This window comes from Phoca vitulina, unplaced genomic scaffold (assembly GCF_004348235.1).
Source record: "Phoca vitulina isolate PV1807 unplaced genomic scaffold, GSC_HSeal_1.0 scaffold25, whole genome shotgun sequence".
NCBI lineage: Eukaryota > Metazoa > Chordata > Mammalia > Carnivora > Phocidae > Phoca > Phoca vitulina.
In genome coordinates this window covers 41,235,039-41,262,911 of record NW_022589728.1, presented here as the reverse complement: position 1 = coordinate 41,262,911, position 27,873 = coordinate 41,235,039, and the positions used below count along the sequence as shown (strand labels likewise).

Sequence of the window (27,873 nt, the reverse complement as noted above, 5' to 3'; positions counted from 1 at the left end):
TCTGTATATTCACCCTGGGTGATCTCTGAGGCCTCCCAAATCTGTATCTCTAGCCCAGACCATTCCCCAAGCTTCAGGCTGTTTCCAACTGCAGGCCCAAATTAACCATTGTAAAAATGAATAATCGATCCTTCAAAAATGTTTGTCTGCATATTCACTTGCTGGTATCCAAAGCGGAAAGCTGAGCATTGCTCTCCATTCTTCTCTCCCTCATTCCTTCAACAGCACATCAGTAAGCAATCAATTCTAGATTTTACCTCCTAAATGTTTCCCGTTTTCTATCCTTTCTAACACGTGTGCCACTTACTAGCTGCATGACCTTAGACGATTTAATACATTTGGCTCTGATTTCTCACCTATAAAACTGACTGCACTGTGTGTGTGAAAAGAGTAAGTGAAAGAATAAATATATATGAAACCTGCAGAAAAGTCTCCATTCCCAATAAATGTTAGTTAATTTAGGGGTGGAAAAAGAAAAGCTGCCAATGACATGGCCCCTATTATAAACTTTTTTATCTATAGCTGTATGGTCCAGTATGGTAGCCACCAGCTCTATGTGGCTACTGAGCATGTGAATTGTGACCAGTCCAAACTGGGAGGTGTTTTAAGTGTAAAATACTAGATTTTGAGTGAAAACCTAGCACACGCATTAAAAAAAAAAAAAAAATCTCAGTAATTTTTATATTGCTTATTTGTTGAAACGATAGTTTAGATATATTGGGTTAAAATGTATTAAAATCACTTATGTACTTCTTTTGGTGTTTCTAAAAATGTGCTACTAGAAAATCATAAATTACATATGTGGTTTGCATGTTATTTCCATTGGAAGTGTTGAGCATGCATCGCAATTACCTGGCGAGCTTATTAAAACAGACTGCTGGGGCTGTCTGTTTCTGATTCCCCAGTTTCTGACTCCGTAGGTCTAGGCTGGGACCCAACATTTTGCATTTCTAACAAGTTCCCAAACGTGGCCAATGCTGCTGGAGTCGCAATCACACTTTGAGGACCTCTGGTTTACAGCACTATCTACAAAAGGTTCTTTGCTCACTAAAAACAGTTTTACATAAAAATTTATATCAGAAAGTATTTAAGCTTAGAAATTTTTTTTTTTTTTGGAAGAGTTTAAGGAGATGCTAAAGTATAGTGTAAATATGAACTTTTTGAATAATGAATTACCCTATTTTTTGTTTTAAAACATACACGCATTTAGAGATAAATCTAACAAAATACATGCAAGATGTGTATGCTGAGAATTACAGAACTTGTTGAGATAAAGACATACATAAATGGAGACCTAAGTAAATGAAGACATACACTAAGTTCATGGATTAAAAGACATAATATTACCATCAATTTCAACTGTCCCCAAATTGATTTATAGATTCATTGCAATCTGAATCAAAATCCCAGCAAGATTTTCTTTCTTTCTCCCCCCCCCCCTTTTTTTTTAAGTAAACACTGAAAAGCTGATTCTAAAATTTATATTAAAAAGCAAAGGGGAGGGGTGCCTGGCTGGCTCGGCCTTCGGCTCAGGTCATGATCCAGGGTCCTGGGCTCGAGCCCCACATCGGGCTCCCTGCTCGGCGGGAAGCCTGCCTCTCCCTCTCCCACTCCCCCCTGCTTGTGATCCTGCTCTCACTACCTCTCTGTCAAATAAATAAAATCTTTTAAAAATACTAAATAAATAGCAAAGCAAAGGGGAGGAGCGCCTGGCTAGCTCAGTCGGTAGAGCATGTGACTCCTGATCTCAGGGTCGTGTGAGCCCCACACTGGGTATAGAGATTACTTAAAAATCTTAAAAATAAGTAAATAAATAAAAAGCAAAGGAGAGGGAGGTAGCACCTGGCTGGCCCAGTCCATACAGGATGCCAACTCTTGATCTTAGAGTAGAAAATTCAAGCCCCACACTGGGCGTACAGTTTACTTAATCTCTTTAAAAAATAATAAATAAAATTAAAAAAAGCAAAGGACCTAGGATAGCCAAAATCATTTTAAGTACAATAAAACTGGAGGACTTGACAGCACTTGGTTTCAAAAGTTACTATAAAGCTCAAGTGGGGCTCCTCCCCGACCTTTTTAAAGTAAGCTGGAAAAGCACAATTGTGAAAAGAGAAAGGAATGTGAACAGAGAAACAAGACACGTGAACTCCAACAGTATCTTCAGGCAGATCGATTTTAGGTAAAAGAAGAAAAGCTAGGAACTGCTTCCCTTAAAACTATAAGGTCTACATGTTGGACTTCTAGCTAGAAGACTGCTGGTCTAGAAAACCCGACCCCCTTAACAAAGCTCACAGAGCCTCCGTACAGGCTGCATCCAACTTCCCCCTCCTGCCTCATCACGGCCTCCGCTCACATACCAAGTGGCACTCTAACATCAGCTTACTGCTTCCAGGCCCCATGTACACCAGCCTATTTCTTATCTCTGAGCTTTTCCATATGATGCCATCCTTTATACCTCGCTAACTTACTCAAGTCTTGAGGTTTAGCTCAGGATTTCTGCCTGAACTAAATTTGGAAATGTCATCTTTAACCTGCCTCTAGAATTTTCTGTACTAATACTTGTGCAATTATACCATCTATTAATCATTTAACATTTCACTTATGTCTTGACTTCCCAAATAGATTACAAACTCCTTATGTAAAACAAACTACAAAAGTATTTTTAAGGGATTTGGAACACAATTTTACTAACTGAATCCTAAAAGACACAATAATTTTTCATGGTCTCTATTTTTTTTTTTTAAAGGAATGGAGCTATATCCATATATCCAAGACCACTTTGGTACAGTTATGAGGGTGAAGGAAAAAGAACTATAACACCTTTGAAAATATACTTTTAGGGGGAAAAAAAACCTTTTTAGGCCTAGAACTATATTTTAAGATCAAGAAAATATGGGAAATTCTGATTCCTGGGTTTTATGATAAAATTAATAAAGCATTTTTGTTTCTTTGTTTAGGTCAGACCCTGAATATAAAGCATATTCTTAACCAGTAGTTGATGTACACTTTTACTCACCTTAACAGTACTGCAGTGTAAACCTTTGGCCATAAGAATGTAAACCAAATCTCTTGTTAAATTGTCTTTAATTCCCAGGATAACCCCACTATACACAGAAGGTACTTCCCACTAGAAGAAATAAAAAATATATAAACACACACACACATACACAGAAAGCCAAATCTAGGGAAGAATCTTTCAATAATCTTCAATCACATTTAAAGAAGTCCTGGAAAGGTCGCTTTTGTAGAGAAAGGAAAATGACAGCCATAATGAAATGCTAATAAAAATGAACATATTCACTATAAGCCAGTAATAAATTAAATGGATTGGAACTTTCTAAAGAATAATCTATAGAAAAAAAGGGAAAAAAGCCCGAGGAGTATATGTATTAATTTATGTGATCCTCAACAAAATACGATGAAGTAGGTACCATCATCCTCATTTTACAGATAAGAAAAGCGAACACACAAATGTCAAATAACTTGCCCAAGACTGATTACATAACTAGTAAGTATAGAGGCTGGGATTCAAACTCAGGCAGTCAGAACTCCCTCTCTTTACTATGCTATACTTCTTCATCCATAAAAATGAGCACTAATAATAACATCAACATTAATGAAGCCCAACACTAATGTTCAGAGAAATTTTTCATTCCACTACACTTACATGTTCAAATCCCATAAAATATACATAAAGTTCTCGCTGCCTTTTTACTACATTTTCAGCAGAGAAGTATGCAGTGAATTAGGCGTACTGCCATACAACTGTAATTTCTCCCGTATCTATGTGCTATCTCCCTTGTATCTTCAGCTACATTCCACTGAAATGTTCTAAAAGTTATTTTCATGTGCACTTTGCATGCAGGAAAGCTTTTGAATAGATAACCTTAGAAACAGGTAAATCCATTAGCTGGGTATTTTTAAATGAACATATAAAGCCAAAAATGTCCTAAAAAGTTTTAATGAATCAGTTCCAACCTTCAGGCTTTAGACTTCAAGAGGGTATTAATAAAAACAAAAATACTCTATAAGCACATAGCAAAGAGCAGCTACAGACTGCATAAAGAATATTCCTTATAATGATCCCAGGGTCCTGGGATCGAGCCCCGCATCGGGCTTCCTGCTCCGCGGGAAGCCTGCTTCTCCCTCTCCCACTCTCCCTGCTTGTGTTCCCTCTCTCGCCGTGTCTCTCTCTGTCAAATAAATAAATAAAAATATTTAAAAAAAAAAAAAAGAATATTCCTTATACATATACTTACAGCTTTATTTAAGGTATGTGGAGATGCTATGACAATAAATAGGACATAAACTTATTCTTAGAGGTTACGGAGCCTCTCCCCCACTTGTGTGTGCGCGCTCCCTCAAACAAAATCTTTTTTAAAATAAATAAATTACATCAGAAAATAAGTGTAATTTTCTTATCTGTCCTTGACAAAGGGTTTCTAACCTTGTTAGACACGGTCCAGAACTGGCGCTCTGAAGTCATACCATGTAATTCAATTAAAATCTGTCGAATCCTCCAGGGATCCACTGACAATATCAGCTGATGCTCCAACTGACCAATGTTGACACTTGCTGAAGCTAAGAAACAGATTTCCATTTCAATAATGACTTAATTCAAAGAAATCCTTAATCCTACAAATATGAGAATGATAATTTGTTGAGAGAAATTGTATATGTATGTTAAGTATTGTATCTGTGAGAAACAGCTCTCATCTTCAGAACTCATTCAACATAAATTACATATTAATTTTATCTGCCTACAAAAAACCTAAGTTTGTATTAAGTCTGCATTTAATAAATAAATACAATGAAAATATAAACAAAGATAAAAATCAGTAACTGGTTCACAGAAAGAACTAGGTGGAATATATGGAAAAAATTAATTTATGTAGACAGTCTCCTACTTTCAAACAATGTGTTAATAAAGGCATGTGTAAATATATTTTTGTTTCAATAAATACTAAAAATGTGGGTTTTTTTTTTTAAAGGCAGAGGAAGAGAAGGTGGAGGCACTGCCTTCCCAGAAAACCAAGATCATTAAAATCTCTAATTACAACTAGACTTTCAGATAGTCTTCATTAATCCATTCCCAACAATTTAGGTCTTAATGGCATTTTTCCTAGTGAGGTTCAAAGCAGCTACAATTTTGTTTTGTTAAACCAAATGAATTCTGTCTCACCTATATTAAGCTCTAAAGCTTATGTTTCTTATTAATGAAGACCACTACATCTTCTACTTATATTCACAAAATAAAAGCAAAAACAGAAAAAAATCATCAAATAAATAAGGCAAAAATAGCCATGTCGCCAAAGAGGGATGCTTAGCCAGCAGACAGTGTCACACAGCACTGTAGGCTGAAACGCACGAGAGCCTGTACTTTTTGTGAGTCTCAGGACCCTTTACCACTCCCCTCCCAGCTCTCATTTTTACCTCCAAGACAGCATCACCTTGGTCTATTTCCCCAGCTAGAATCTTGTATGTAACTAGGCCTCAATCTCCATTAAACACAGACTCAGCAGAGTTCGGAACTTAATGCTCAGACAGAAATACGACTACAAAAGACTGGTAAATTTCTAATTAATTACTGACATAAGTATAAATTAAAACAAGTGAGAGGACATCCTCAAATACACTGAGGGGCAATATAATAGAAGGGCAAAATGTGCCAACATTTTCGCTAGCAGACTAGAGAGCTAACCTGGGATATCATAAAATGAAGTTACAGGTTTAATGCACAGATTTACTCTAGGGGATCTCTTCCTCATCTGATCAACAAGTAGCTTTCGTTCTTCATCTTTCAACAATGTAATGAAAAGCTCATGTGAAGAAATCATGAAAACATACTGCAGATCTTCCAACCCCAGACACACATTCCTAGATCAGTAAAAATATTGTAAAACAAAAAAAGTTTATAATTTAGTTTGGGAAAAACAATCATGTTAACCAATCTTTATTAATAAACCATTTAACAAACTACCACTTCATAAACTGTATAATAATATTTGAAATAGATTTTAAAAATTTTTTGGTCCTTATTTAAAATTGTGAAGTCAATGTCAAAATATACAAAAAGAGTAATATCAATCCTGAATTTTGTGTCACTACACAAATCTGAACGTAACTGGCTCTCAAATGACTGCCTGGTTATAAGACATGCAGGATAAATACAAAAAGTAATGAAAGTTATTTTTCTCACAGGACTAACTTGAAAGTTAAGGGGGAAAAAAAGGCACTTACTTTAGAAAAGCAGCCATGTTTCCCTTCAAAGAATCTGAAGCTTTTTCTAAATTTATTGATCTTGAACATACCTAGGAATTTGAGTAATTTTTATTTGAATATTGGCACTTTAAAAAACATACCCTACAGTTTGAAAAGTTTACATTTAAAAACAACCAAATTCTCCTTCAGGCACATATCAATCACAGATTTGTCTAAGTAATTTAAAAGATGAGACTGTGAATAAGAATCATTATGGGGAGAGGGATTGGAATGTGATCATTTCAACAACTGCAGGTATTTACATGAAATAAAGAATAACCTACCTAGCATGGTATAGAGTTTTCCCAGAATGTATAAAGTACGTTAACCAATTCTATGAGGTGATAAACTCTACAGTAGCTCCAGTCAGAAAAGTGAAAGAAGATTCATCTGAGATAGCTGAATTGATCAGTAACAGCTAAAGTATATAGAACCAATGATTAAGAACGTAACCAAGGTTTTAAAAATAAACCAAAATTAAAGAACAAAAACTAGCTGTGGAAATGTTAGTTATCTACAAATAACAGTCTCATAATATTCTGAGTTTATTCATCAGATTAAGACTTCTCCCATGTATTACTTACAAGAAACCAAAATAAAGCAATCAGTATAAAAGTCCCTAACCTCTGGAAATTGTCAAATATTCCCTAATATGTTAACAAAAAATATACAATGTTCATAGCAGCATTACTCATAACAGCCATGAACTGAAATAATCCTAAAGTCCATCAACTGATAGACATACAAAACGAACAATGAATAATGTATCCATTCAATGAAGTATTATTCAGCCACAAAAAATAATGGAGCACTGATACATGCTACAATACGGATGAACTCTGAAAACATTTACTAAAGTCAGTTTAAAAGGAAAAAAAAAAAAAAAGGACCACAAAGGGGTGCCTGGTTGGCTCAGTTGGTTGGTTTTGACTCAGGTCATGATCTCGGGGTCCTGGGATAGAGCCTTGTGTTGGGCTTCACACTTGGCGTGGAGTCTGCTTGGGATTTTGTGTCTCCCTCTGCCCCTCCCCCGCTCACACTTGTATTCTAAGATGAATAATAAAAACTTTAAAAAGGGGGGGGAACCAAATATTATTTTCCTTTATATAAATGCCCAGAATAGGCAAATCCAGAGACAAAATTAGATTAGTAGTTACCTGGGGTTAAAGGGACTGAGGGAAAATGAGGGATGACTACTAATGGATAAGAAGTTTTGCTGTGGGGTAGAAGAGGGAGGATGAAAAATTCTAACACTGACTGAGGCAGCAGTTGTACAAATCTATGAACATACTTTAAAAAAAAAAACACTGGATTGTACGCTTTAAATGGGTGAACAGTACGATATGTGATATACCTCAATAAAGCTGTTATTAAAAGGGAGGGAAAAAAGGAGCACCTGGGTGGCACAGTCAGTTAAGCATCCAACACTTGATTTAGGTTCAGGTCATGATCTCAGGATTGTAGACTGAGCCCCACATCAGGCTCCACGCTGGGTGTGGAGCCTGCTTATGATTCTCTGCCACCTCTCTCCCTCCCTCTCTAAAAAAAAAAAAAAAAAAAAAAAGTAATTTTTCAAGTACCATGCTCAGAAACAGGATTGTAAAAGTTCTATGCTCAGATGAATAGATTATCAGCATATAGCACACCTGAACATCTTGATGTGCAAAATGCTTACATCATAATAATTTTGCTCCACACTATAAATACTAATGATCTTATAATAAGTAATACCTGAATATGCTTTCATGATAGCTTATTCATACATAGTGATGCACTGTACATGTGTCGTGAAACTTAGGGAATAGGTGTTAACTTCTGATACGCAATATAACAAATGTGTTAATTAAGCTCAATTCTTAAAACAATTAAAACATGAAATAGGGGGCATCTCTATAAACGCTGTAAACATTTTATTTTTTAAAGATTTTATTTATTTATTTGACAGAGAGCCCAAGTGGAGGGGTGGGGTGCATGTTGAGGACAGGGGTAGTGGGAGAAGCAGACTCCCCAGACGTTTAACCAACTGAGCCACCCAGGCGCCCCAATGTTACAAACATTTTAAAAACTTAATAAACTTAAAAATGTAGGTGAAGGGGGGTCACCTGGGTGGCTCAGTTGGTTAAGCATCTGACTCTTGATCTCAGGGTTGTGAGTTCAAGTCCTGCATTGGGCTCAACACAGGGCATGGTGCCTACTTAAAAAAAAATTTAGATGAAGTGGATAAATTCTTAGAAAATAACCTCTTAAGGGGCGCCTGGGTGGCTCAGTCATTAAGCGTCTGTCTTTGGCTCAGGTCATGATCCCAGGGTCCTGAGATCGAGCCCCGCATCAGGCTCCCCACTCTGCGGAAAGCCTGCTTCTCCCTCTCCCACTCCCCCTGCATGTGTTCCCTCTCTCACTGTCCCTCTCTCTGTCCAATAAATAAATAAAATCTTAAAAAAAAAAAAAAAGAACCTCTTAAAAATAATCAGGAAAAATAGACTACCTCTATACCCACTGATGAAACTGAAGCAATGCCAGAATCTTCCCTTACACAAAAAAACCTCCAGGCCCAAATATTTCATTGGTAAATTCTACCAAACACTTAAAGAAGCAATGAGTTCAGTTTTATGGGAACTTTTCCAGGCAAGGAAAAAAGATACCCCAATTTATTTATGAGGTAAGAATGACCTTGGTACCAAAATCAAAGGTAGGACATGAAAAAAAAAAATAGATGTATCAATCTCATACACGAATGTAAAAGACCTTAAAATATTACAAACTGAATCCTGCAATATGTATTTAAAAAAGATAACATATACCTAAAACTAATATAATGTTATATGTCAATTACATCTCAATTAAAAAAAAAAAGCCATGACCTATCTTGAGTTTACTACAAACAAGCCAAGGTAGTTTAACACTTAAAAATTAAGATTTTTGCAGCCACCACAGAAGACAGGATGGAGATTCCTCAAAAACTTAAAAACAGAACTACCATGTAATCCAGTAACTGCACTACTGGGTATTTACCCAAAGAATACAAAAACACTAATTCGAAAGGATATATGCACCCCTATGTTTACTTCAGCATTGTTTACAATAGCCAAACTATGGAAGCAGCCCAAATGTCCATTGATAGATAAATGGATAAATAAGATGTGGTATATATACAAGAGAATACTGCTCAGCCATAAAAAAGAATGAAATCTTCCCATTTGCAACAACATGGATGGAATGAGAGTATACTGCTAAGTGAAATAAGTCAGTCAGAGAAAGATAAATACCATATGATTTCACTCATATGTGGAACTTAAAACAAATGAACAAAAGAAAAAAGAGAGAAAAACCAAAACAGACTCTTACCTACAGAGAATATCTAGAAGACTACCAGAGGGGAGGGGGGTGGGGGATGGATGAAAAAGGTGAAGGGGATTAAGAGTACATTTATCTTTTTTTGTTTTTTTAAGATTTTTATTTATTTATTTGAGAGAACGAGATAGAGAGAGAGCATGAGGGTCAGAGGGAGGAGCAGGGAGCCTGATGCGGGACTCGATCCCGGGACTCCAGGATCATGACCTGAGCCGAAGGCAGTTGCTTAACCAACTGAGCCACCCAGGCACCCCAAGACTACATTTACCTTGATGAGCACTGAATAATACATGGAATTGTTGAATCACTATACAGTAGTATACCTGAAATGAATATAACACTGTATGTTAACTGGAATTAAAGTTTTTTAAAAATTTAAAAATACGGGGCGCCTGGGTGGCTCAGCTGGTTAAGCGTCTGCCTTTGGCTCACGTCATGATCCCAGGGTCCAGGGATGGAGCTCTGTGTCTCAGGCACTCTGCTCAGCAGGGAGCCTCCTTCTCCCTCTCCCTCTGCTGCTCCCCCTGCTTGTGCTCTCTCACTGTCAAATAAATAAAATCTTTAAAAAAATAAAATAAATAAAATGTCTACACTACCCAAAGCAATCCACACATTTAATGTAATTCCTATCAAAACACCAACAGCATTTTTCACACAACTAGAACAATCAATCCTAAAATCTGTATGGAACCACAAAAAACCCTGAATAGCCAAAGCAGTCTCAAAAAAGAAAAGCTGGAGGCATCACAATTCCAGATTTCAACTTCTATTACAAGCCATAGTAATCAAAACAGTATGGTACTGGCAGAATCACAGACACATATTAATGAAACAGAACAGAAAGCCTAGACATTAACCCACAATTATATGGTCAATTAATCTTTGACAAAGCAGAAAAGAATATCCAATGGGGAAAAAGACAATCTCTTCAACAAATGGTGCTGGGAAAACTGGAAAGCAACATGCAAAAGAATGAAATTGGACCACCACTGTATACCATATACAAAAATTAACTAAAAATGGCCAAAAACTTGAATATAAGACCTGAAACCATAAAACTAGAGGAAAACATAGGTAATAAGCTCCTTGACCTCAGTCTTAATGATGTTTTTTTTTTTTGGAGCTGACTCCAAAGGCAAGGGCAACAAAAGCAAAACAAAAAACAGACAAATGTGACTACATCTGCTTCTGGATAGCAAAGAAAGCCATCAACAAAATGAAAAGGTAGAAAAGTTGCAACTCATATATCCATTAAGGGGTTAACATCTTACAGCAATAAAAAATCAACTATAAATGCATACAACTTGGAAAAAATCCAATAAACATGTTTAGTGAAGGAAAATAAAAAATATATTTTGTATGATTTCATTTCTATAAAGTTCAAAACAGGCAAATTAAAGAATATTCTTTAAAGATTATCACAAAAGGCAGGACAGTGGTTTCCTCAAGGGGAGATGGAGAGGGTTTGGTAAAGGGCATAAAAAGGACTTCTAGAGTGTTGGCGATGTTGTATTTTTGGAACTAAGTGGTATTAATTGTGCTTTATGTATTTTTCTCAATGTCTGTTACATTAAGACAGTTAAAGAGGTAGAAAGATCCAACACAAACACAGACTCTGGAGCTCACAGAAGAGGTTAGAGTTAGGACTTGGCAATGTTTAGTCAACAGGTGACTGAAGCTTTAAATAAGAATTAAAAAATGATATGGGAAGATTAGTGAGCCAAAAACAAAACTCCTGTAAACAGAAACACTGAAGGGAGAGAAAAAAGAGATGTCGATTGAAAGACCAAGGAAAACCCAGTAATGGAGAAATAGGAAAGAGCTCTGAGAGAAGAAAAGGTCGGAGAGAGGTCAGGCGTATCCAACACTGGCAAGTCAGATGAAGAGAGAAAAGAGGGCACTGGATTTGGCAACTAAGAGGTCACTGGCAAGTTTACAGCAAAATTATAAATCAAAAAGGGAAAAAATGTCTTACCTCAAGAAGAAAGTCTATTTTCTCTTTATTAGGTCTAAGAAATAGCTGGTTAAATTGAACACTAATCGCTCTACCTTCCAGTATATCACGGACTGTGTTACAGGCACAGACTTTAAAACAGATTTCATCTAGAGCTTCATTTCTGTAGAATACAAAAGTAGACCCACTAATACATTCTTTTTAATAAAAAAAAGGTATATATTACAAAACCAAATTCACAAGAATGAGTTATTTATCCTTGAGAGGTAAGATTTTAAGTTATTCAAGCACATGTCAAGGGTGGGGATAGAGCAGAACAGAAAAGTTTCAAATCCGTCATGGATGATTTAGTTACAGCTTAGGTAACAGAACCAAATTCTGCTAATTTTTCCCAAGTGCTTTTAAAATGGATTAGATGAACATTAAAGTGGCTGTGTTAATTTCTGGCTGTGTTAATTTCCCATTTACTAATAGAGGTGAAATTGTCACAGACTTAGAAGTAATTTGGAGGTATATTTTTGATAAACCTAAATTGCACTTGCTCTTTTATCCAAAAATAAGAAAGTAATTCTTCAATTTACTTACTTACCCCTGTTGAGCTTTCTGGAAGAGTTCCCTTAGTACTGACTGCCGGAACTGGACAGGTAAACTGAAGGTTAAGTTATCTTCAATGAAAATCTTTACTACATCCTAGAACACAGACATAAAATTGCATCCAGTTCAAAAATCATGGCAAAGTTTCTTTACTTTAAAAGTCTTTCCAAAAAGAAAAAAAAAAAGTCTTTCTATAATGTAAAATATATATTGAAGAAAATCATGAAAATATCTTACTAGGAAAATCTTTTCTAAAACTTTAAAATTAGATTGAGGATAAAAATAGCCACCCACCCTCCAACCCTGCCTTTTCAAACTGAAGATCATGGACCAAAATGAGAGGTGAAGGAAGAAATCAATCAATAAGAAGCAATTCAGATATATTATTAGAAGTTGTAAAAACGTGGGGTGCCTGGGTGGCTCAGGTCATGATCTCGGGGTCCTGCGATCGAGCCCTGCTCGGTGGGGATTCTGCTTCCCCCTCTGTGCTCACTTTCTCAAATAAATAAATTTTTAAAAATCTTAAAAAAAAGTTGTAAAAATGCTTCTCATCCACTTTAAAGAGGTTCATACAACAAGCTTTTAAAAATACTAAAACAGGGGCGCCTGGGTGGCTCAGTCGTTAAGCGTCTGCCTTCGGCTCAGGTCATGATCTCAGGGTCCTGGGATCGAGCCCCACATCGCGCTCCCTGCTTGGCGGGGAGTCTGCTTCTCCCTCTCCCACTCCCCCTGCTTGTGTTCCCTCTCTCACTGTGTCTCTCTCTGTCAAATAAACAAATAAAAATCTTTAAAAATAAATAAATAAATAAATAAAAATAAAAATACTACAACAGTTAAAATAACTCAACTGGAAAAAGCATGCAAAGGAACAATTATAATAAATTTAAATGGTGGGCGCCTGGGTGGCTCAGTGGGTTGGGCGACTGCCTTCAGCTCGGGTCATGATCCCAGAGTCCTGGGATCGAGTCCCACGTCGGGCTCCCAGCTCAACGGGGAGCCTGCTTCTCCCTCTGACCCTCTCCCCTCTCATGCTGTTTCTCTCTCTCTCTCTCAAATAAATAAATAAATAAAATCTTAAAAAAAAAAAAAAAAATAAATTTAAATGGTTTAAAATATAGAAGCTAGTGAATCACAAAAAAACCTGTACCATTCTATACAGACTTTGTCTTGGCTCTTTATCAAGCAATGTAAGAGGAGGAAAAAGGAGTGATAACGTAAGGAGAAAGGGAAGAGGAATGCCGAAACATTTGAAACTAATCTGCTGCCACCACAAAAAGTACTGACAAAAGTGATTTCACAACCACGGAGCAACACTGTTTCACCTCCATAGCAAAACATGAACAGTGTGGGCCTACACCTAGAAAGACAGCCTCTTCCCCCATGCGAGAAGACACATTTGTTACAGCTGTTCATTCATTCATTCATTCATTCATTCATTCATTGGGGGCAGGGGGCAGAGGGAGAGAGAATCTCAAGTACGCTCACGCCCAGTGCGGAGTTGGAACGCAGCTCAGATCTCACAAGCCCAAGATCATGACCTGAGCCAAAATCAAGCATTGGATGCTTACCTGACTGAGCCACCCAGGCGCCATCAAATAACTACCTGATCAGCACAAAAACTATACACTTTATATAAAGAGAATCCTATTTGTAAAAACAGGCTGAATAGGATTTCTACATACTCCTGTATATATAACTGAAGTGATAAATTTCAGTGTTGTAATAAAATTGCGATTTTCCTCTTCCTAGCTACTCATTACAATAGCTTCTGATTTACAAATGTTGCCTCTTCCTTATATTCACAGTTAACATATGCCCATCCATGAGTAATATTTCTAAGGTCTTGTTTACATAGGTTTACCACTCCAAAGAGCTTCTTAAAAGATTCTATATCTTACCATAAGTGATCCCCACCCTCCATAAATCTGTACTAGGGATACAGAACTAAAAGATATTAAATAAATTCATCTGTATCTAATCTGTCTTTAAGAAAGTTTTGTTTTCTTCCCTAAGGCAAAGCAGAATTTGAAAAGGGGGCAGAAGTGGGGGAGGAAGTACTATCCCTTCTCTTCTCCTATTTTCTGTGTGGGTGGGGGGGATTCTATTTGGGGCACCTGGGTGGCTCAGTCGGTTAAGCGTCTGCCTTCGGCTCAGGTCATGATCGCAGGGTCCTGGGATTAAGCCCCGCATCGGGCTCCTTGCTCTGTGGGGAATCTGCTTCTCCCTTCCCTCCCCGCTTGTACTCTCTGTCTCTCCTTCTCTCGCTCTCAAATAAATAAATAAAATCTTAAAAAAATTCTATTTAAAATTAATTAAAAGCTTGGCTAAAGGGCGCCTGGGTGGCTCAGTGGGTTAAGTGTCTGCCTTCAGCTCAGGTCATGATCCCAGGGTCCTGGGATCTCGTCCCGTATCGGGCTCCCTGCTCAGTGGGGAGCCTGCTTCTCCCTCTCCCCTATTTGTGCTCTCTCATTCTCTCTCTCAAATAAATAAAATCTTTAAAAAAAAATTAAAAATAAAAATAAATAAAATAAAAAGCTCAGCTAAAAGTCCATTTGTAGAGACAAAACTAAAGATATGCTGTAGCTTTGTTATTTCATGACTCTTACTTTGAGTTAACATGAAGGCTCTATTCATTTTCTAGAATGAAGGCTTTCCGATAAAGATTTTAAAAGTACAAATGCTAATTCCCAGTGATTTTCATTATAAAACTAAAAATATATACCCAAAGTAGGCACTAAAAATCTCGAGACTAATCTAAGCCCTTTGCATGGGTAAAACTGAGGTAACGACCAGACTCGCTGGTAAAGCAAGCTCTGTAACAGGCCACCCAAACCTACCACCACCACTCTGCTCACTTCCTTCTTCAGTCTTCATATCTGCAGTGACTAACAAGGCGGGGCTACAGGGCCATGCTTTTAAGTCGGATACAAGACTTAAGGCTCCACAAAGCTAACAATTCTCTACCTTTAATTGTAAAAATTAAAAGTTCTGCTTACAGAGTTTCTTAAAGAATTTACTTAACACGGGCAAATTCTAGACTTTCAAAAAAGGGTATAATCAAAATGAGTCAGGATCTGTATAGCGCACTTAGTTTATAAACTGTAACTTCTCACTTGGTTCTCATCGGGAGCCTATGAAATCAGTTAATTATTACCACCATTTTAGAGGCCAATCTGTTTTACTTGCCCCAAATCATACAACTGGTAAATGGTGATGCCAGAATTTGAACTCCCTTCTGTCTGGTTTCCAAAGCTTTTCAACTACACTATGACATCCCCATCATACATCTTACCTGATAGTTGCCAGATCTCAAACAAATATGGACTTGACTATATGGAGTCAATTGTTGAGATGTACTATCAGAAGGGACAAGAACATCACATGCTTGACAATAGCCCGCTAACCGCTTCTCATCTATGGTACAATGAAGAGATAATGAACCTATCTGTAAAGTAAGAAGTATACATCATTATCCATCAATGTGACAGAAACAACAGTCTAGTATCCACGCAATGCATTTTAACAGTACAAGAAAACGTTAATGGAAAATTCAGGGCTGGAGGAACCAAAAAAAAACCCCGAAAAGGTTAAAAGTTTAGAGCACGAGTTAGCCAACTATTGTTCACAGGCCAAATCTGGCCTGTGGCCAATTTCTGTAGACCTCTTGAGCTAAGAACCACATTTAAGGTTGTAAAGGAAAAAAACGAAACAAAACAAAACAACACAACAAATGAGTATATGCAACATAAAACTGAATATAGCCCACAACGCCTAAAATATCTACTATTTGGCCTTTTACAAAAGTTTGCTGACTCCTGGTTTAGAGTTTTCAGGCCAACATACAAAAGGTAGACATCATCATTACTCTAAGTAGGAATGACAATTAAGACATTAACAAAGAGCAAATACTGTTAAATAAAAGTATTTAAAAATACTAAGAGGAGAACAAATCTGATGAGACACCTGGACAAAGTAAAATGGGAATTCCCAATAGGTCTAGAATAGATTTAAAGTAAATCTCTTGAACATTTATCATCTTTCCCTGATGAGAAGAGACTGAAATGGGAATTGTTCTAGGCACGAAGCACATAAAAACCTATATACTTTAAAATCCAGTTGCCGGAATCATAAAAATAAAAATGCAAGTGATAAACATATGAAAAAGTTCATCCTTACTAAGAATTAAGGAAATGCAAATGTTTTAAAGTTACTGTTATTTCACCCAACCAAATTAGCAATTGGAGGGAAAAAAAAAAAAACACACTGCACTGCAGATCAGAGTACCCTGAGAGAAATGTACCTGGAAAGCAACTTGGTTTTATGTTTCACAGCCTTTACAAAATTAATAACCATTGACATGACAATTAATTCCACTTGTAGGAATTTAACTTGAAAGTATCTAAAAACCAAACAAAAACTTATCCTTGGAGGGGCACCTGGGTGGCTCAGCTGGTTAAGCAGCTGCCTTTGGCTCAGGTCATGATCCCAGGGTCCTGGGATCGAGCCCCGCGTCGGGCTCCCTGCTCAGTGGAGAGTCTGTTTCTCCCTCTCCCTGCCTCTCTGCCTACTTGTACTCTCTCTCTCTCTGTCAAATAAATAAATAAAATCTTTAAAAAAAAAAAAAACTTATGCTTGGAGATAGAAATATCATAGCTTTACAATAAATAAAAACAGCAAACATAAATGCCCAAATATTAGGGAAATGAAGTAAAGCACAGTACATCTATACAGCAGAATACATTTAAATGTCTATTCAAAGATTTAAGCATGGTAACAATATAGTAAATATGGTTAGTCTAAGCTTATCTGTATAAAAACAAAGAATGAAAACAGGGAGAAAATAAGTTAAAATTACAAAAGGGGTAATTTCTAAGCAGTAGTATTACAGATTTTCAAAATGTTTTCAGTATTTTTTAAAACTTACCAAATGTACTACAACGAACACTTGTTCTATCATCATCAGAAAAAGTAAAGCCAAAAAATATATAACTTTTTAAGGACTGAATATTATGTGCCTGTTATCACAGTACTTACCTCTGCAATTAGTTCTTTGGTTCTAAAAAACTTTTCTCTGGCATTTTCATAGACAGCTGAATTTGTAGAACCTTGCTGGAAGTATGCTGCACCCAAATCATAACACACCTAAAATGGTGATGAATACCAATCTGCTTAGTAACTTTTTTTTTTTAAGATTTTATTTATTTATTTGACAGAGAGAGAGAGATAGTGAGAGATAGTGAGAGCAGGAACACAAGCAGGGGGCGTGGGAGAGGGAGAAGCAGGCTTCCCACGGAGCAGGGAGCCCGATGCAGGGCTTGATCCCAGGACCCTGGGACCATGACCCGAGCCGAAGGCAGACACTTAACGACTGAACCACCCAGGCGCCCTGTAACTTTTCATTTTTAAGAGCTGACAAAACTCAAAATTATGTTTAGCTCAGCAAAACAGGTACATCTAAAGAAAAAAAAAAAACACCTTTCAGTGAACAATGAAACAACGTTCTTAGCCACAAGCAACAGAATCCAGCAGACTGATTTAAGCAGAAAACAGATTTAACTGGTAAGATTTCAGGTGGCCTTCAGAAATTCTGGGCTAAAGAATCAGGCCTGGAAAACCAAAGGGGCAAGGGAGGCAAGAAGCCAATATGAGAGCCCAAACTGACCTAGGGAGCACTGCAGCCATCTCAACACTAGACTCCAAAGCTCTTATCACCCGCGGCCACCAGCTCTACACAGAGAACAGCAGCGAGCTATACTCTTGCTAGTGCTGCCCCTGGAAGCCAGAGCTTACCGTCACCGTTGCTGCCACTCACCATCGTAATGGATTCTCTACCACCTCCATCTATTTTCTTTCTTTATTTTTTAATTTTATTTTAGAGACAGAGAGAGAGAGAGCCAAGCACGTGCACAAGTGGGGGAAGGGGCAGAGGGAGAGAATGACCTGAGTCAAAACCAAGAGTCTGACGCTTAACCAACTGTGCCACCCAGGCGCCCCAATCTCCACTTCTTTCTGAAGTGGGGGAGAGCAAATGACTGGCCAGAGTGAAATACCGAGAAATTTGAACTATAAAATAGAAAAAGACAACTAAAAAAGTACTAAGGGAATTTGTGTATTTCTTCAAGACCCTTCTTAAACTGATGCCTAGATTCACCAAATGCAGAACTCAAAGACTCATATTATTTAATTCAACTTGAACATTTTATGAACAGGAACAAGGCCCAGAAAGTGACAATGTCTGCTTAAAGGCCGATAACCAAGTACTGGCAGAGCCCAGGCTCAAAGCCAGATCCCTACAGCTCCTTATATCCTATCTCAAGTTTATTCTACATATGGCTGACAGATCTTTTTTTTTTTTTTTTTTTTTTTAAAGATTTGAGAGAAAGAGGGAGAGGGAATCTCAAGCAAACTCTGCGCTGAGCGTGACGTGGGGATCAACCCCACAACCTGGAGGTCATGACCCGAGCAGAAACCATGAGTCAGACACTCAACCAACTGAACCACACTGGTGCCCCTACAGATCTTTCTTTAAAAAGTCTTCAAGGTATTCCCCCAAGTAGGAGAAAGTTCAAATTCCTTGGCCTGATTTTTAAGGGTCTCAGAATCGGGACTAACTTCTCTCTCCAAATCTCCCATTCTCTTCAATTTCAACCACACCAGCCTTTTCAATTCCCCATTCCTATCAGATCCTAGAAATAAACTTCATTCCACACCCTTTATTTCCATCTACACAAAACCAACCTTAGCCAACGGGTACTTATTTCTCCTCCAAACTCCTAAGCTGTAACAGTGTGATATGCATTAGAACTACCCTTTACTGATACGCAATATATATACAATACATATATATATATATTCTGTCTTCTTGAGCTAATCAGGATGAATTCTCCGCCTCTAGGATACTGCCTTCCACTATTTAGTCCACGTTAAATGTCTGGCTGATTTTCATCCTAGAGTGCTTCCTCCCACCTGGAGCAAAGGGGTGCTAAACAAGTTTAAAAAAAAAAAAAAAAGGAAATGGATATACAGGTATTTATACACACATGCACACGTATTATAATTTCACGTAATTCCCCTTTCCAGGCAAAGACAGAGTACAAGATACCAAAACGGTATTTTCAAGTATTACTATATTAACGAGCCATCAAAACAAGTTTGGGGTTTTTTTTTATTTTTATTTTTTTGAAGATTTTTAAGTAATCTCTACACACAATGTGGGGCTCCAACTTAGTCACAGGAGTCGCATGATCCACCAACTGAGCCAGCCAGGACCCCCATTAAAACAAGTTTAGGGGCACCTGGGTGGCTTAGTTGGTTGAGCATCTTGCCTTCGGCTCAGGTCATGATTCCAGGGTCCTGGGATCAAGCCCGGTGTCAGGCTCCCTGCTCAGCGGGGAGCCTGCTTCTCCCGCTCCCTCTGCCTGCCACTCCCCTTGCTTGTGCTCTCTCTCTCAAATAAATAAAATCTTAAAAAAAAAAAAAAAAAAACAAGCTTAAATTCTAGAGGCCCCTGGCTGGCTCAGTACAGCATGCAACTCCTGATCCCGGGGACATGAGTCTGAGCCCTCAATTAAAAAAACAAAACAAGTTTAAATTCTGTAATTAAGAGGTAAGTCAATAGGTTAAAAACAAAAAGCCTGATTAATAAAGCTGCCCTGAAGGACAGTAAATACTTTCAGATTTACTGGGGAATGAATGTAAAGATTTTCCTTTTGAGTCAGGTAAATTTTAGTAATACAAAGAATGCACTTTAAATATTAACATGCCAGGGGCGCCTGGGTGGCTCAGTCGGTTAAGCGGCTGCCTTCGGCTCAGGTCATGGTCCCAGAGTCCTGGGATCAAGCCCCGCATCGGGCTCCCTGCTCGGCAGGAAGCCTCCTCCCTCTCCCACTCCCCCTGCTTGTGTTCCCTCTCTTGCTGTGTCTCTGTCAAATAAATAAAATCTTTAAAAAAAATAAAAAATTAAAAAAAAAATATTAACATGCCAGGAAGTGAGTATTGCTACTAATTTGCCATTCAAGACACAGAATTAGGACTCAGCTATGTAATTAAGAGAATATTTGATAGCTTACCTAGCACACTGAGAGGTTTTGTTAAGAGTTGTTTTGTTTTTCATGTTATATCACCCACTCTATGGTGAAAATCAGAAGTATTACCAATATTTTTCAAACAGACTCTCAGTAATTATAAGATACTACAGTACCAGAAGCTCTCGTATATGCAAGTTTCATTAACAAGTTAAAGAAGTTACCAATTGCCAATCCTCACTACTTCTATTCCAACTGTGACCTCCATCTCATCAGGCACTGAAAAACTGACTACCTTCAATTCTGCAACCAGCTATTCGGAAAAGGCACCTCCCAACACTCTGTCATGGTTATTCCTGCCCATTTCAGAATGGGAAACAGTGATTAATCATGCAAGGGGTGCCTGGCTGGCACAGTGGGTAGGGCAGGAGACTCTTGATCTCAGGGTTGTGAGGTCGACCCCCACTTTGGGGGTAAAGTTTACTTTAATTTTTAAAAAAGAAACTGCCAAACTGTTAAAAAAAAAAAAAAGATGACATGCCAACTCACACAAAGAAAAGAACACGGAATAGAAAATGCACTATCCTCGTGGCTCTCTTTAGGCAGTTTCTTAATGTGTTAAAATTTCTATTATACTCAAGATTCTGTGCTAAAAAGTGAGGAAGACGGGAAATACACATTAAAAAAGAGACACCTCAGAGAGTTTACAATCCAACAGAGAAAGAAAACATGAATACGTAATTTCTCACAATATCAACTAAAAGCCGTCAAAGGGATTAGAAAGCAAACAACTTTAAGAGCCTTAAAACACTAGTTACTTTCTCTAGGAGCCTATATTTTTCAAAGCATAGTATTTGTTTTACAGGGTTTTTTTTTTTGGTCTAATTAAATATCTAATAATACAAATGAACTGTAAAAATCAGTTACATGCTCACTGCATTCTCAATATTTAAACTGTTGCCTAAACACGACTGGGAAACGATTTCAGAGACAATAAATCAAACAAAATTTCCCTTCCATTTCTTTTAGAAAAATTTAAGTGAAGTCTTAAAAAACTTACAAATTAAATATGATGCAAAAGGGTGCCTCAGTGGCTCAGTCGGCTAAGTGTCTGCCTTCGGCTCAGGTCATGATCCCAGGGTCCTGGGATGGAGCCCAGCATTGGGCTCCCTGCTCAGCGGGGAGTTTGCTTTTCCCTCTGCCTCTCCCCTCCCCCACCCCCCCCAACTTGCGCACGTGCTCATACTCTCTCTCAAATAAACTCTTTTAAAAAATAAATATGATGCAAAGTTTTAATAGCATCTTAAATCAAAATCAGAAAAACAAAGGCAGAAATTAAAAATACCAGAATGATCTCATTTAAGATTTTCCAAAAATTTGCCACACACTGATTAAATAGATATAAATACCTGGCACTGCATCTCCTCAGTTCTGATTTTCAGTCCAGCTGTAGAACTCTCAGTTTCTCCATTTACCATGCCTGGCTCCACTGCCAATAAATCTAGTGTTCGCATCGTGTGGACATAAAGATCCTTGTTTAATTTAAGGGCTGCCTCTAGTACCAAAATAGAATCAGAAGCTTGCTCTTTTAGCTACAAAAATTCAATAAAAAAAATTATTAAAATACAGAAATCACAGAAAATTAACCAAAATATATTCACAGGATACTCAGTAGCTTGTGGTAGTAAGCTATTAAAAACATTTTTTACCACTGCAAGAGTGCAATTAGATCTGTTTGAGATCGTTATCTTAAATTCTAAAAAATACAGTAAAAGTTCCTATTGTGAAATTAGAAAATACAAAGTGGAAAAGATATTTTTTTTAAACAGAAAATTGGAAGAAAAATACTTTAAAGATTTGCGTCCACTGATTTATTCAAGAAATGTTTGTATGCACCATTGTGTCGGCCATTTAGTAGTCACTAGTAACAAGAATAAAATGATGCAGGATTTTTCTTCCACATTCAAAATCTTACAGCATGTTAATTTTATACAGACATAGAACGTTTCTTATCTTCCCTCTCCTCTCCCACCTCCTGGACTTTACATAGTATCTCTGGCACACTGTAGGGTTAAAGAATTACAGAGATCATTTTTAAATTATGGTAAATCCCACATTTCTACTTTTATATTAACTAGATTTAAAAAATAACTGCTATATTTTTCTGACTACAGAAGTAATTTTAAAATATTAATATGTGTTTATTGTAGAATTTTGGGAGAATATTAAAGAATATAAAAACATCACCTGTAAGAGTGATTTCTCTTACCTGCTCAAGTATCACAAAAATTCAACAGAAGAATTAATGGTGAAGCACCACCATTAACACTGAAAAGTTGTACAATTTACAGTTATTACCAAACTACGTTCTAACAGTAAAAAGCTAAATGTCATTGCTTCTAGACCTTGCCAACTCTCATATACCTAAGGTTAGAAGAACCATGTGAATATACTCCCCATGCACCCCAGAAATATGAAAGTGTAACTGATGCCGATACTCACTACTTTCAAAATATTTTCTGTTAGCTCTTTCTCCTGTTGCATCTGATTCATACTAAAAGAGAAATGATTGAAGCTTAGAATTTTCCATCTTTTGAGTAACATTTGATGCTTTTTCAGAGCATTATTCTTCAAAGTGAGGTGGAATTTAAATAAAAATGTTTTTAATGCTATTTCTTTTCAAGCTTAAAAATAAATAAAAACTCGGGGTGCCTGGGTAGCTCAGCTGGTTAAGCAACCAACTCTTGATTTCTGCTCAGGTCATGATCTCAGGATCCTAGGATCAGGCCCCAAGTCAAGCTCAGTGCTCAGCAGGGAGTCTGTTTGAAGATTCTCTACCTCTGCCCCTCCCCCCCCCACTTGCTCTCTCTAAAATAAATAAATCTTTAAAAAAAAAAAAAAAAAAAAAAACTCAATTATGATGCTTATTTAACCATTATTTTCCCATTTGATTTGTGTGTAAAAAAATAACCCTCAATTTAAGACTAAAACTTACTGACAGCAAAAGCTCATTTATATCAAGTTAGAAACTATGCTCTCTAGCTCCAAATCGGGTAAGCCGCTACCTAGAATTTAAGAATTTGGTTTAAAACTCCACATACAGATAAATTCAGTAATTAACTTTTGGACTCTATATCAATTTTACATATTAAAACAATTTCCCTATATACAAAGCAAATACACCTTCACATAAATTTAATTACATGAAAAAAGCTTACTACTTTGGAACAGGTGAGCTAACACTTACCAAAGATGAAAGACACAATTCACAAAGCACCCCCCCTTAGCTTTCCAGAGCTCTCTCTATTCTAGATGTCCAGAGCCCTACCTGATTCTCTCACCCTTCCAACTCCTCCAAACCTACCTGCATGCAGGCCTTCTTCCCTCTGGGTTCTACCCTATACCTTCTGTACCAGGGGTTTTTAAAAACTTGCAAGAACATTTTTTTTAAAACTCTGATGAAGAAAGTGCCAACCAAGGGTCATATCTGCCAACTTACACACTTATCTGAGGAGGTCCAGGTTTTGCCTGTTTGACAGGAAAACTACTTTGAACAATTGTCCTAATTGCCCTGAAAAGACAAGAAAAAGAAAATTTAATACATTATAAATATCACTTATTTTTTCAAGTACTCCTTAGAACGTATATTATAAATTATCTGAAGTTTTAATTCAGATAAAAACTTCATAAATCATCCACATTTTTATCAGAATGCTCGTATCTATGCAGTCATAAATTTTCTCCACCATCAGACTCAGTTTATAAGATCCTGTGAGAGATCTCTAGGGTATAGGGGACCCTTAAAAGCATACCCCTGAGGGGCGCCTAGGTGGCTCAGTCAGTTGAGCCTCTGCCTTCGCCTCGGGTCATGATCGGGGCCAGGGTCTTGGGGTTGAGCCCTAAGTCGGGCTTCCGGCTCAGCGGGGAGTCTGCTTCTCCCTCTGCCTCTCCCCCCGCGCAGCTTGTGCTCTCAACCTCTCTCTCACATAAATAAATAAAATCTGGAAAAAAAAAAAAAAAAAAGCATACCCCTGAAAGCCAGAGTGCAATTAAACAGAGGCTGCCCAACACGTTAGGTCTATGAAAAAATTTACCATCTGTTGTAGAGAAGGATAGCCATGGCAGTGGTTGGAGGTAAAGTGGCCAGATCCATGTCCACATGCTTCGTCCCAGGAGGAACCTTACTGATACACAGCAATTCATTTAGTAGCATATTCAATACTGGAACAGACAAACTTAAAAGAAAGAAGCAAAACGTTCATGTCTGCATAAGAAGCATAAAATACACAATTCAGTATTTTCACTGAAAATAATTACACTGCTAAAGGACTAAATCCACAGGGCCATTTTATTCACCTGTCTCAACAACTTATATGAAAATATTATATTTCAAAATATTTTTAAAATCTCATTATGAAAACAATTTAAACATACACAAAAGTAGTCAGAATATAATGCACCCGTATGTGCCCATCATCTAGTTTGAACAACTAGCAACTGATGCTCATCTCTATTCTTACTTCCCTTCTTTCCATACTATTGTGAAGCAAATTTTTAACATTAAATCATTTCTTCCTTATGTGTTTCAGAACAGATCTCCAAAAAATTAACTCAACAGGGGTGCTTGGCTGGCTTAGTTGGAAGAGCATGTGACTCTTCATCTTGGATTCATGAGTTTGAGCCCCACCCTGCGTGTAGAGATTACTTAAATAAAACTTTAAAAAATTGGGGCGCCTGGGTGGCTCAGTTGTTAAGCGTCCGCCTGCGGCTCAGGTCATGATCCCAGGGTCCTGGGATTGAGCCCCGCACCAGGCTCCCTGCTGGGCGGGAAGCCTGCTTCTCCCTCTCCACTCCCCCTGCTTATGTTCCTGCTCTCCCTTCCCTATCTCTCTGTCAAATAAATAAAATCTTAAAAAAAAATTTTTTTTTACAAAATTAACATACAGTATTAATTTCAGATCTAAAAAGTTTTCAGTTGCTTATCAAATATCCCATCAGTGTTCAATTTCCAACTGTATCATATACATCATACTTTCTTTGTACACATTACTATCTCTTGATATGCCTCCAGTCTATTAATGGATAGGATCTCCCTCAGATTAAAGAATTCTTTAATTCTAATGCTTACCGCTGCAGAAGGCTGGTGAGAAAGTGTTTAAACACTACCAATGAGAGCATAAACTACTACAACTCTCTTGGAATGCAATCTGGCAATATGCATCATGGGATTTAAAAATGTTTATACCACCTGAGTCAGCAATTTAATAATCTGTACTAAGGACATAACCAAAAATTCAGATAAAATTTAAGGACAAAGATATTTAAGGCTCTGTGATTTATTAGAGTGAAAAAGTAGAAATAAACTAAATATAAATGGGAAAACAGTTAATAAATTCTCCACATGATGGAATTATCTCCAAAAATACAAAATGGGGAAATGTTCATGATATTGTTATGTGGGGGAAAAAAGAAAAAGAAGGGGTGCCTGGGTGGCAGAGTCAGTTGGGCCTCTGACTCTTGGTTTTCGGCTCAGGTCATGATCTCAGGGTTGTGGGATGTGGCTCAGTGCTCAGCGGGGAGTCTGCTTGAGATTCTCTCCCTCTCCACCCACTAATTCTCTAAAATAAATAAATCTTTAAAATATAAATAGATGTGTGTATGTATATACATAATTATATATACCTATAAATACATATATGTATGTGTATATATATACACACACACACACGGAGGGGGTGCCTGGCTCGCTCAGTCAGTAGAGCATCCAACTCTTGATCTCGGGGTCGTGAGTTTGAGCCCTATACTGGGTGTAGAGATTACTTAAAATAGGGAGAAAAACAACAAAAGTTACACAAAAATGTTAGAAGTACTTGTCTCCCCTCCCCTTTTATTTCCTAGTTTCTGAATTTTACAAGGTATTTTCTCTTTAAATTGTGAGAAAAGGGGGATGAAAAATCATTTTCTAAGCGTAGCCTTGATAGTACTTATTTGTTAACAAATAAGCACTGACTGTAAGATATTTTAATAGTGTGGGAGATAGTGATTGATTTATGACCAGTAAAAAATAACTGATTTAACAGCAAATCATCTGTATTATATAATAACTATCATTAATTTTCATTTGCTTCAGATATGTAAAAATAAACTGAAACATTTAAAACTGTTTAGGTGTGGATTTTCCCTAGTTACCACATCAAGTAATAATGATAAACTACCTCATTATGGATAAATCTATACTTTAAAAGGTGATTTAAATTAATCTAACATTCAAATATTTTATGCCTTCTGAAAAACAGTTGCATATTTTACCAAGAATATAGAGAAAAATAATTTGCACTTTAAGGGCTAATTATCATATAAGCATACATAGAAATAACCCAAAATATCTAAATAGTACTTCAAAAATAGATTTCTTTTAAATCTTGTGTACCTTTTCTCTAATATGTCTAAATCCCACTTCAAATGTGCAGCAACTTTAAGAGCAAGTAGTTTTAAAATACGATTTCTCTTGTTATCAGGCGGAGGTTGCACCTGGTTTTGCTCATTAACTGAAGGTTTGGAAGCCTGTTCCAAAAACTGAACAATAAGTTGAACTGGTGCAGGATCTAGGATGTAAAAGAAAATAAATTCTTAAATTTAAGTTTTAATTATGAAGATGCACAAGGTTTCACCGTACTGGTTTTTGGCCACAAAAGGGAACCCCGACAGCTCTGTAGTTATGACTAAGGATTATGATTTCTAAGAAGTATGCTTAGGGATTACAGGGAAGATCAGGAAGGGTGGTAAGGAGAAAGGGTATCAGACTGGTGCAGAAGAAAACACCTTCCAAGTAAGAACATAATGGTTTTAGGTTTCCAGATCAGCAAATAACCAATGTCAATTAGAGGAAAGACATGTCATCTTTAGAACTGTTTTAACACTTACTTAGTGCGACCTGCCTCAAGTTACCTCTCTGCACCTGTTTCCATCAATGCAAAATAGAAGATACCACCACCTACCTGAGATTATGAAGGCTAAATTAAATGAGGTAACAGATGAAAAGCATTAAGGCTGGCACCTAGAAAGCACTTAATAAATGTGTATGAAAAGCAATGAATGAAAAACACATAATATGATACAGGCGGTTTTAGTAAAAACCACTAACTTCTGGCAGAGTTGTCTCCATAGTTAAGGCTGATGTAAACTGAACAAGCTACATCTTTATGAACTTTATGAGCAAAATACTATTCAAGAAACCTACGTTTTCATGCCAGTACCTCTTCCCAGAAATGCCTGGAGTTCTCCTCCTTCCCTAACAGCACTCATTAACTCGGGTATTAATCATGATCATTAAACACCCATGTTACAACTGTATAGCATTTCCTACTCTTAGAGATTTTCTCATTTTAATTTACAGCCCAACTTTGGAATATACAGATACATGTGTGCATATATATATATGTATAGTCGGTAAAATCCCCTCGCTGAGAAACACAATAATTAGCGTCAGGATCAGCACCAGAACCGCAATTTCTCTCCGTCTCCGAATTGATCACGGGCCGGAGTTCTATAGGGGTGTGTCCGAGCCAGCCTCCCCAACCCACGCAATCTCCCAAGACCACCTCGCAGATGCTAAAACCCCAAACAGTAAAAGGACCAAGGCGGAGGGGGACGGGAGGGGGACGGGAGGGGGACGGGAGGGGGACGGGA

General features: G+C 37.4%; 1 protein-coding gene across 2 annotated transcripts in view; it reads right to left on the bottom strand.

Moving 5' to 3' along the window:
* INTS8 (integrator complex subunit 8) overlaps positions 1-27,873 on the bottom strand; it is a 53,834-nt gene that overhangs the window by 25,408 nt on the left and 553 nt on the right. Inside the window, exons 2-14 of one of the 2 annotated variants that reach the window (XM_032421594.1) lie at positions 26,615-26,789; positions 24,279-24,419; positions 23,684-23,755; positions 22,687-22,738; positions 21,594-21,776; positions 17,195-17,302; positions 15,453-15,605; positions 12,156-12,256; positions 11,588-11,729; positions 6,241-6,311; positions 5,702-5,877; positions 4,448-4,581; positions 3,017-3,127 (exon numbers count right to left, since the gene is read on the bottom strand). In XM_032421594.1, coding sequence (XP_032277485.1) covers positions 3,017-3,127; positions 4,448-4,581; positions 5,702-5,877; positions 6,241-6,311; positions 11,588-11,729; positions 12,156-12,256; positions 15,453-15,605; positions 17,195-17,302; positions 21,594-21,776; positions 22,687-22,738; positions 23,684-23,755; positions 24,279-24,419; positions 26,615-26,789 — 1,619 coding nt within the window. The remainder of the gene's footprint in view (positions 1-3,016; positions 3,128-4,447; positions 4,582-5,701; positions 5,878-6,240; positions 6,312-11,587; positions 11,730-12,155; positions 12,257-15,452; positions 15,606-17,194; positions 17,303-21,593; positions 21,777-22,686; positions 22,739-23,683; positions 23,756-24,278; positions 24,420-26,614; positions 26,790-27,873) is intronic. The other variant, XM_032421595.1, reaches the window with a different exon arrangement.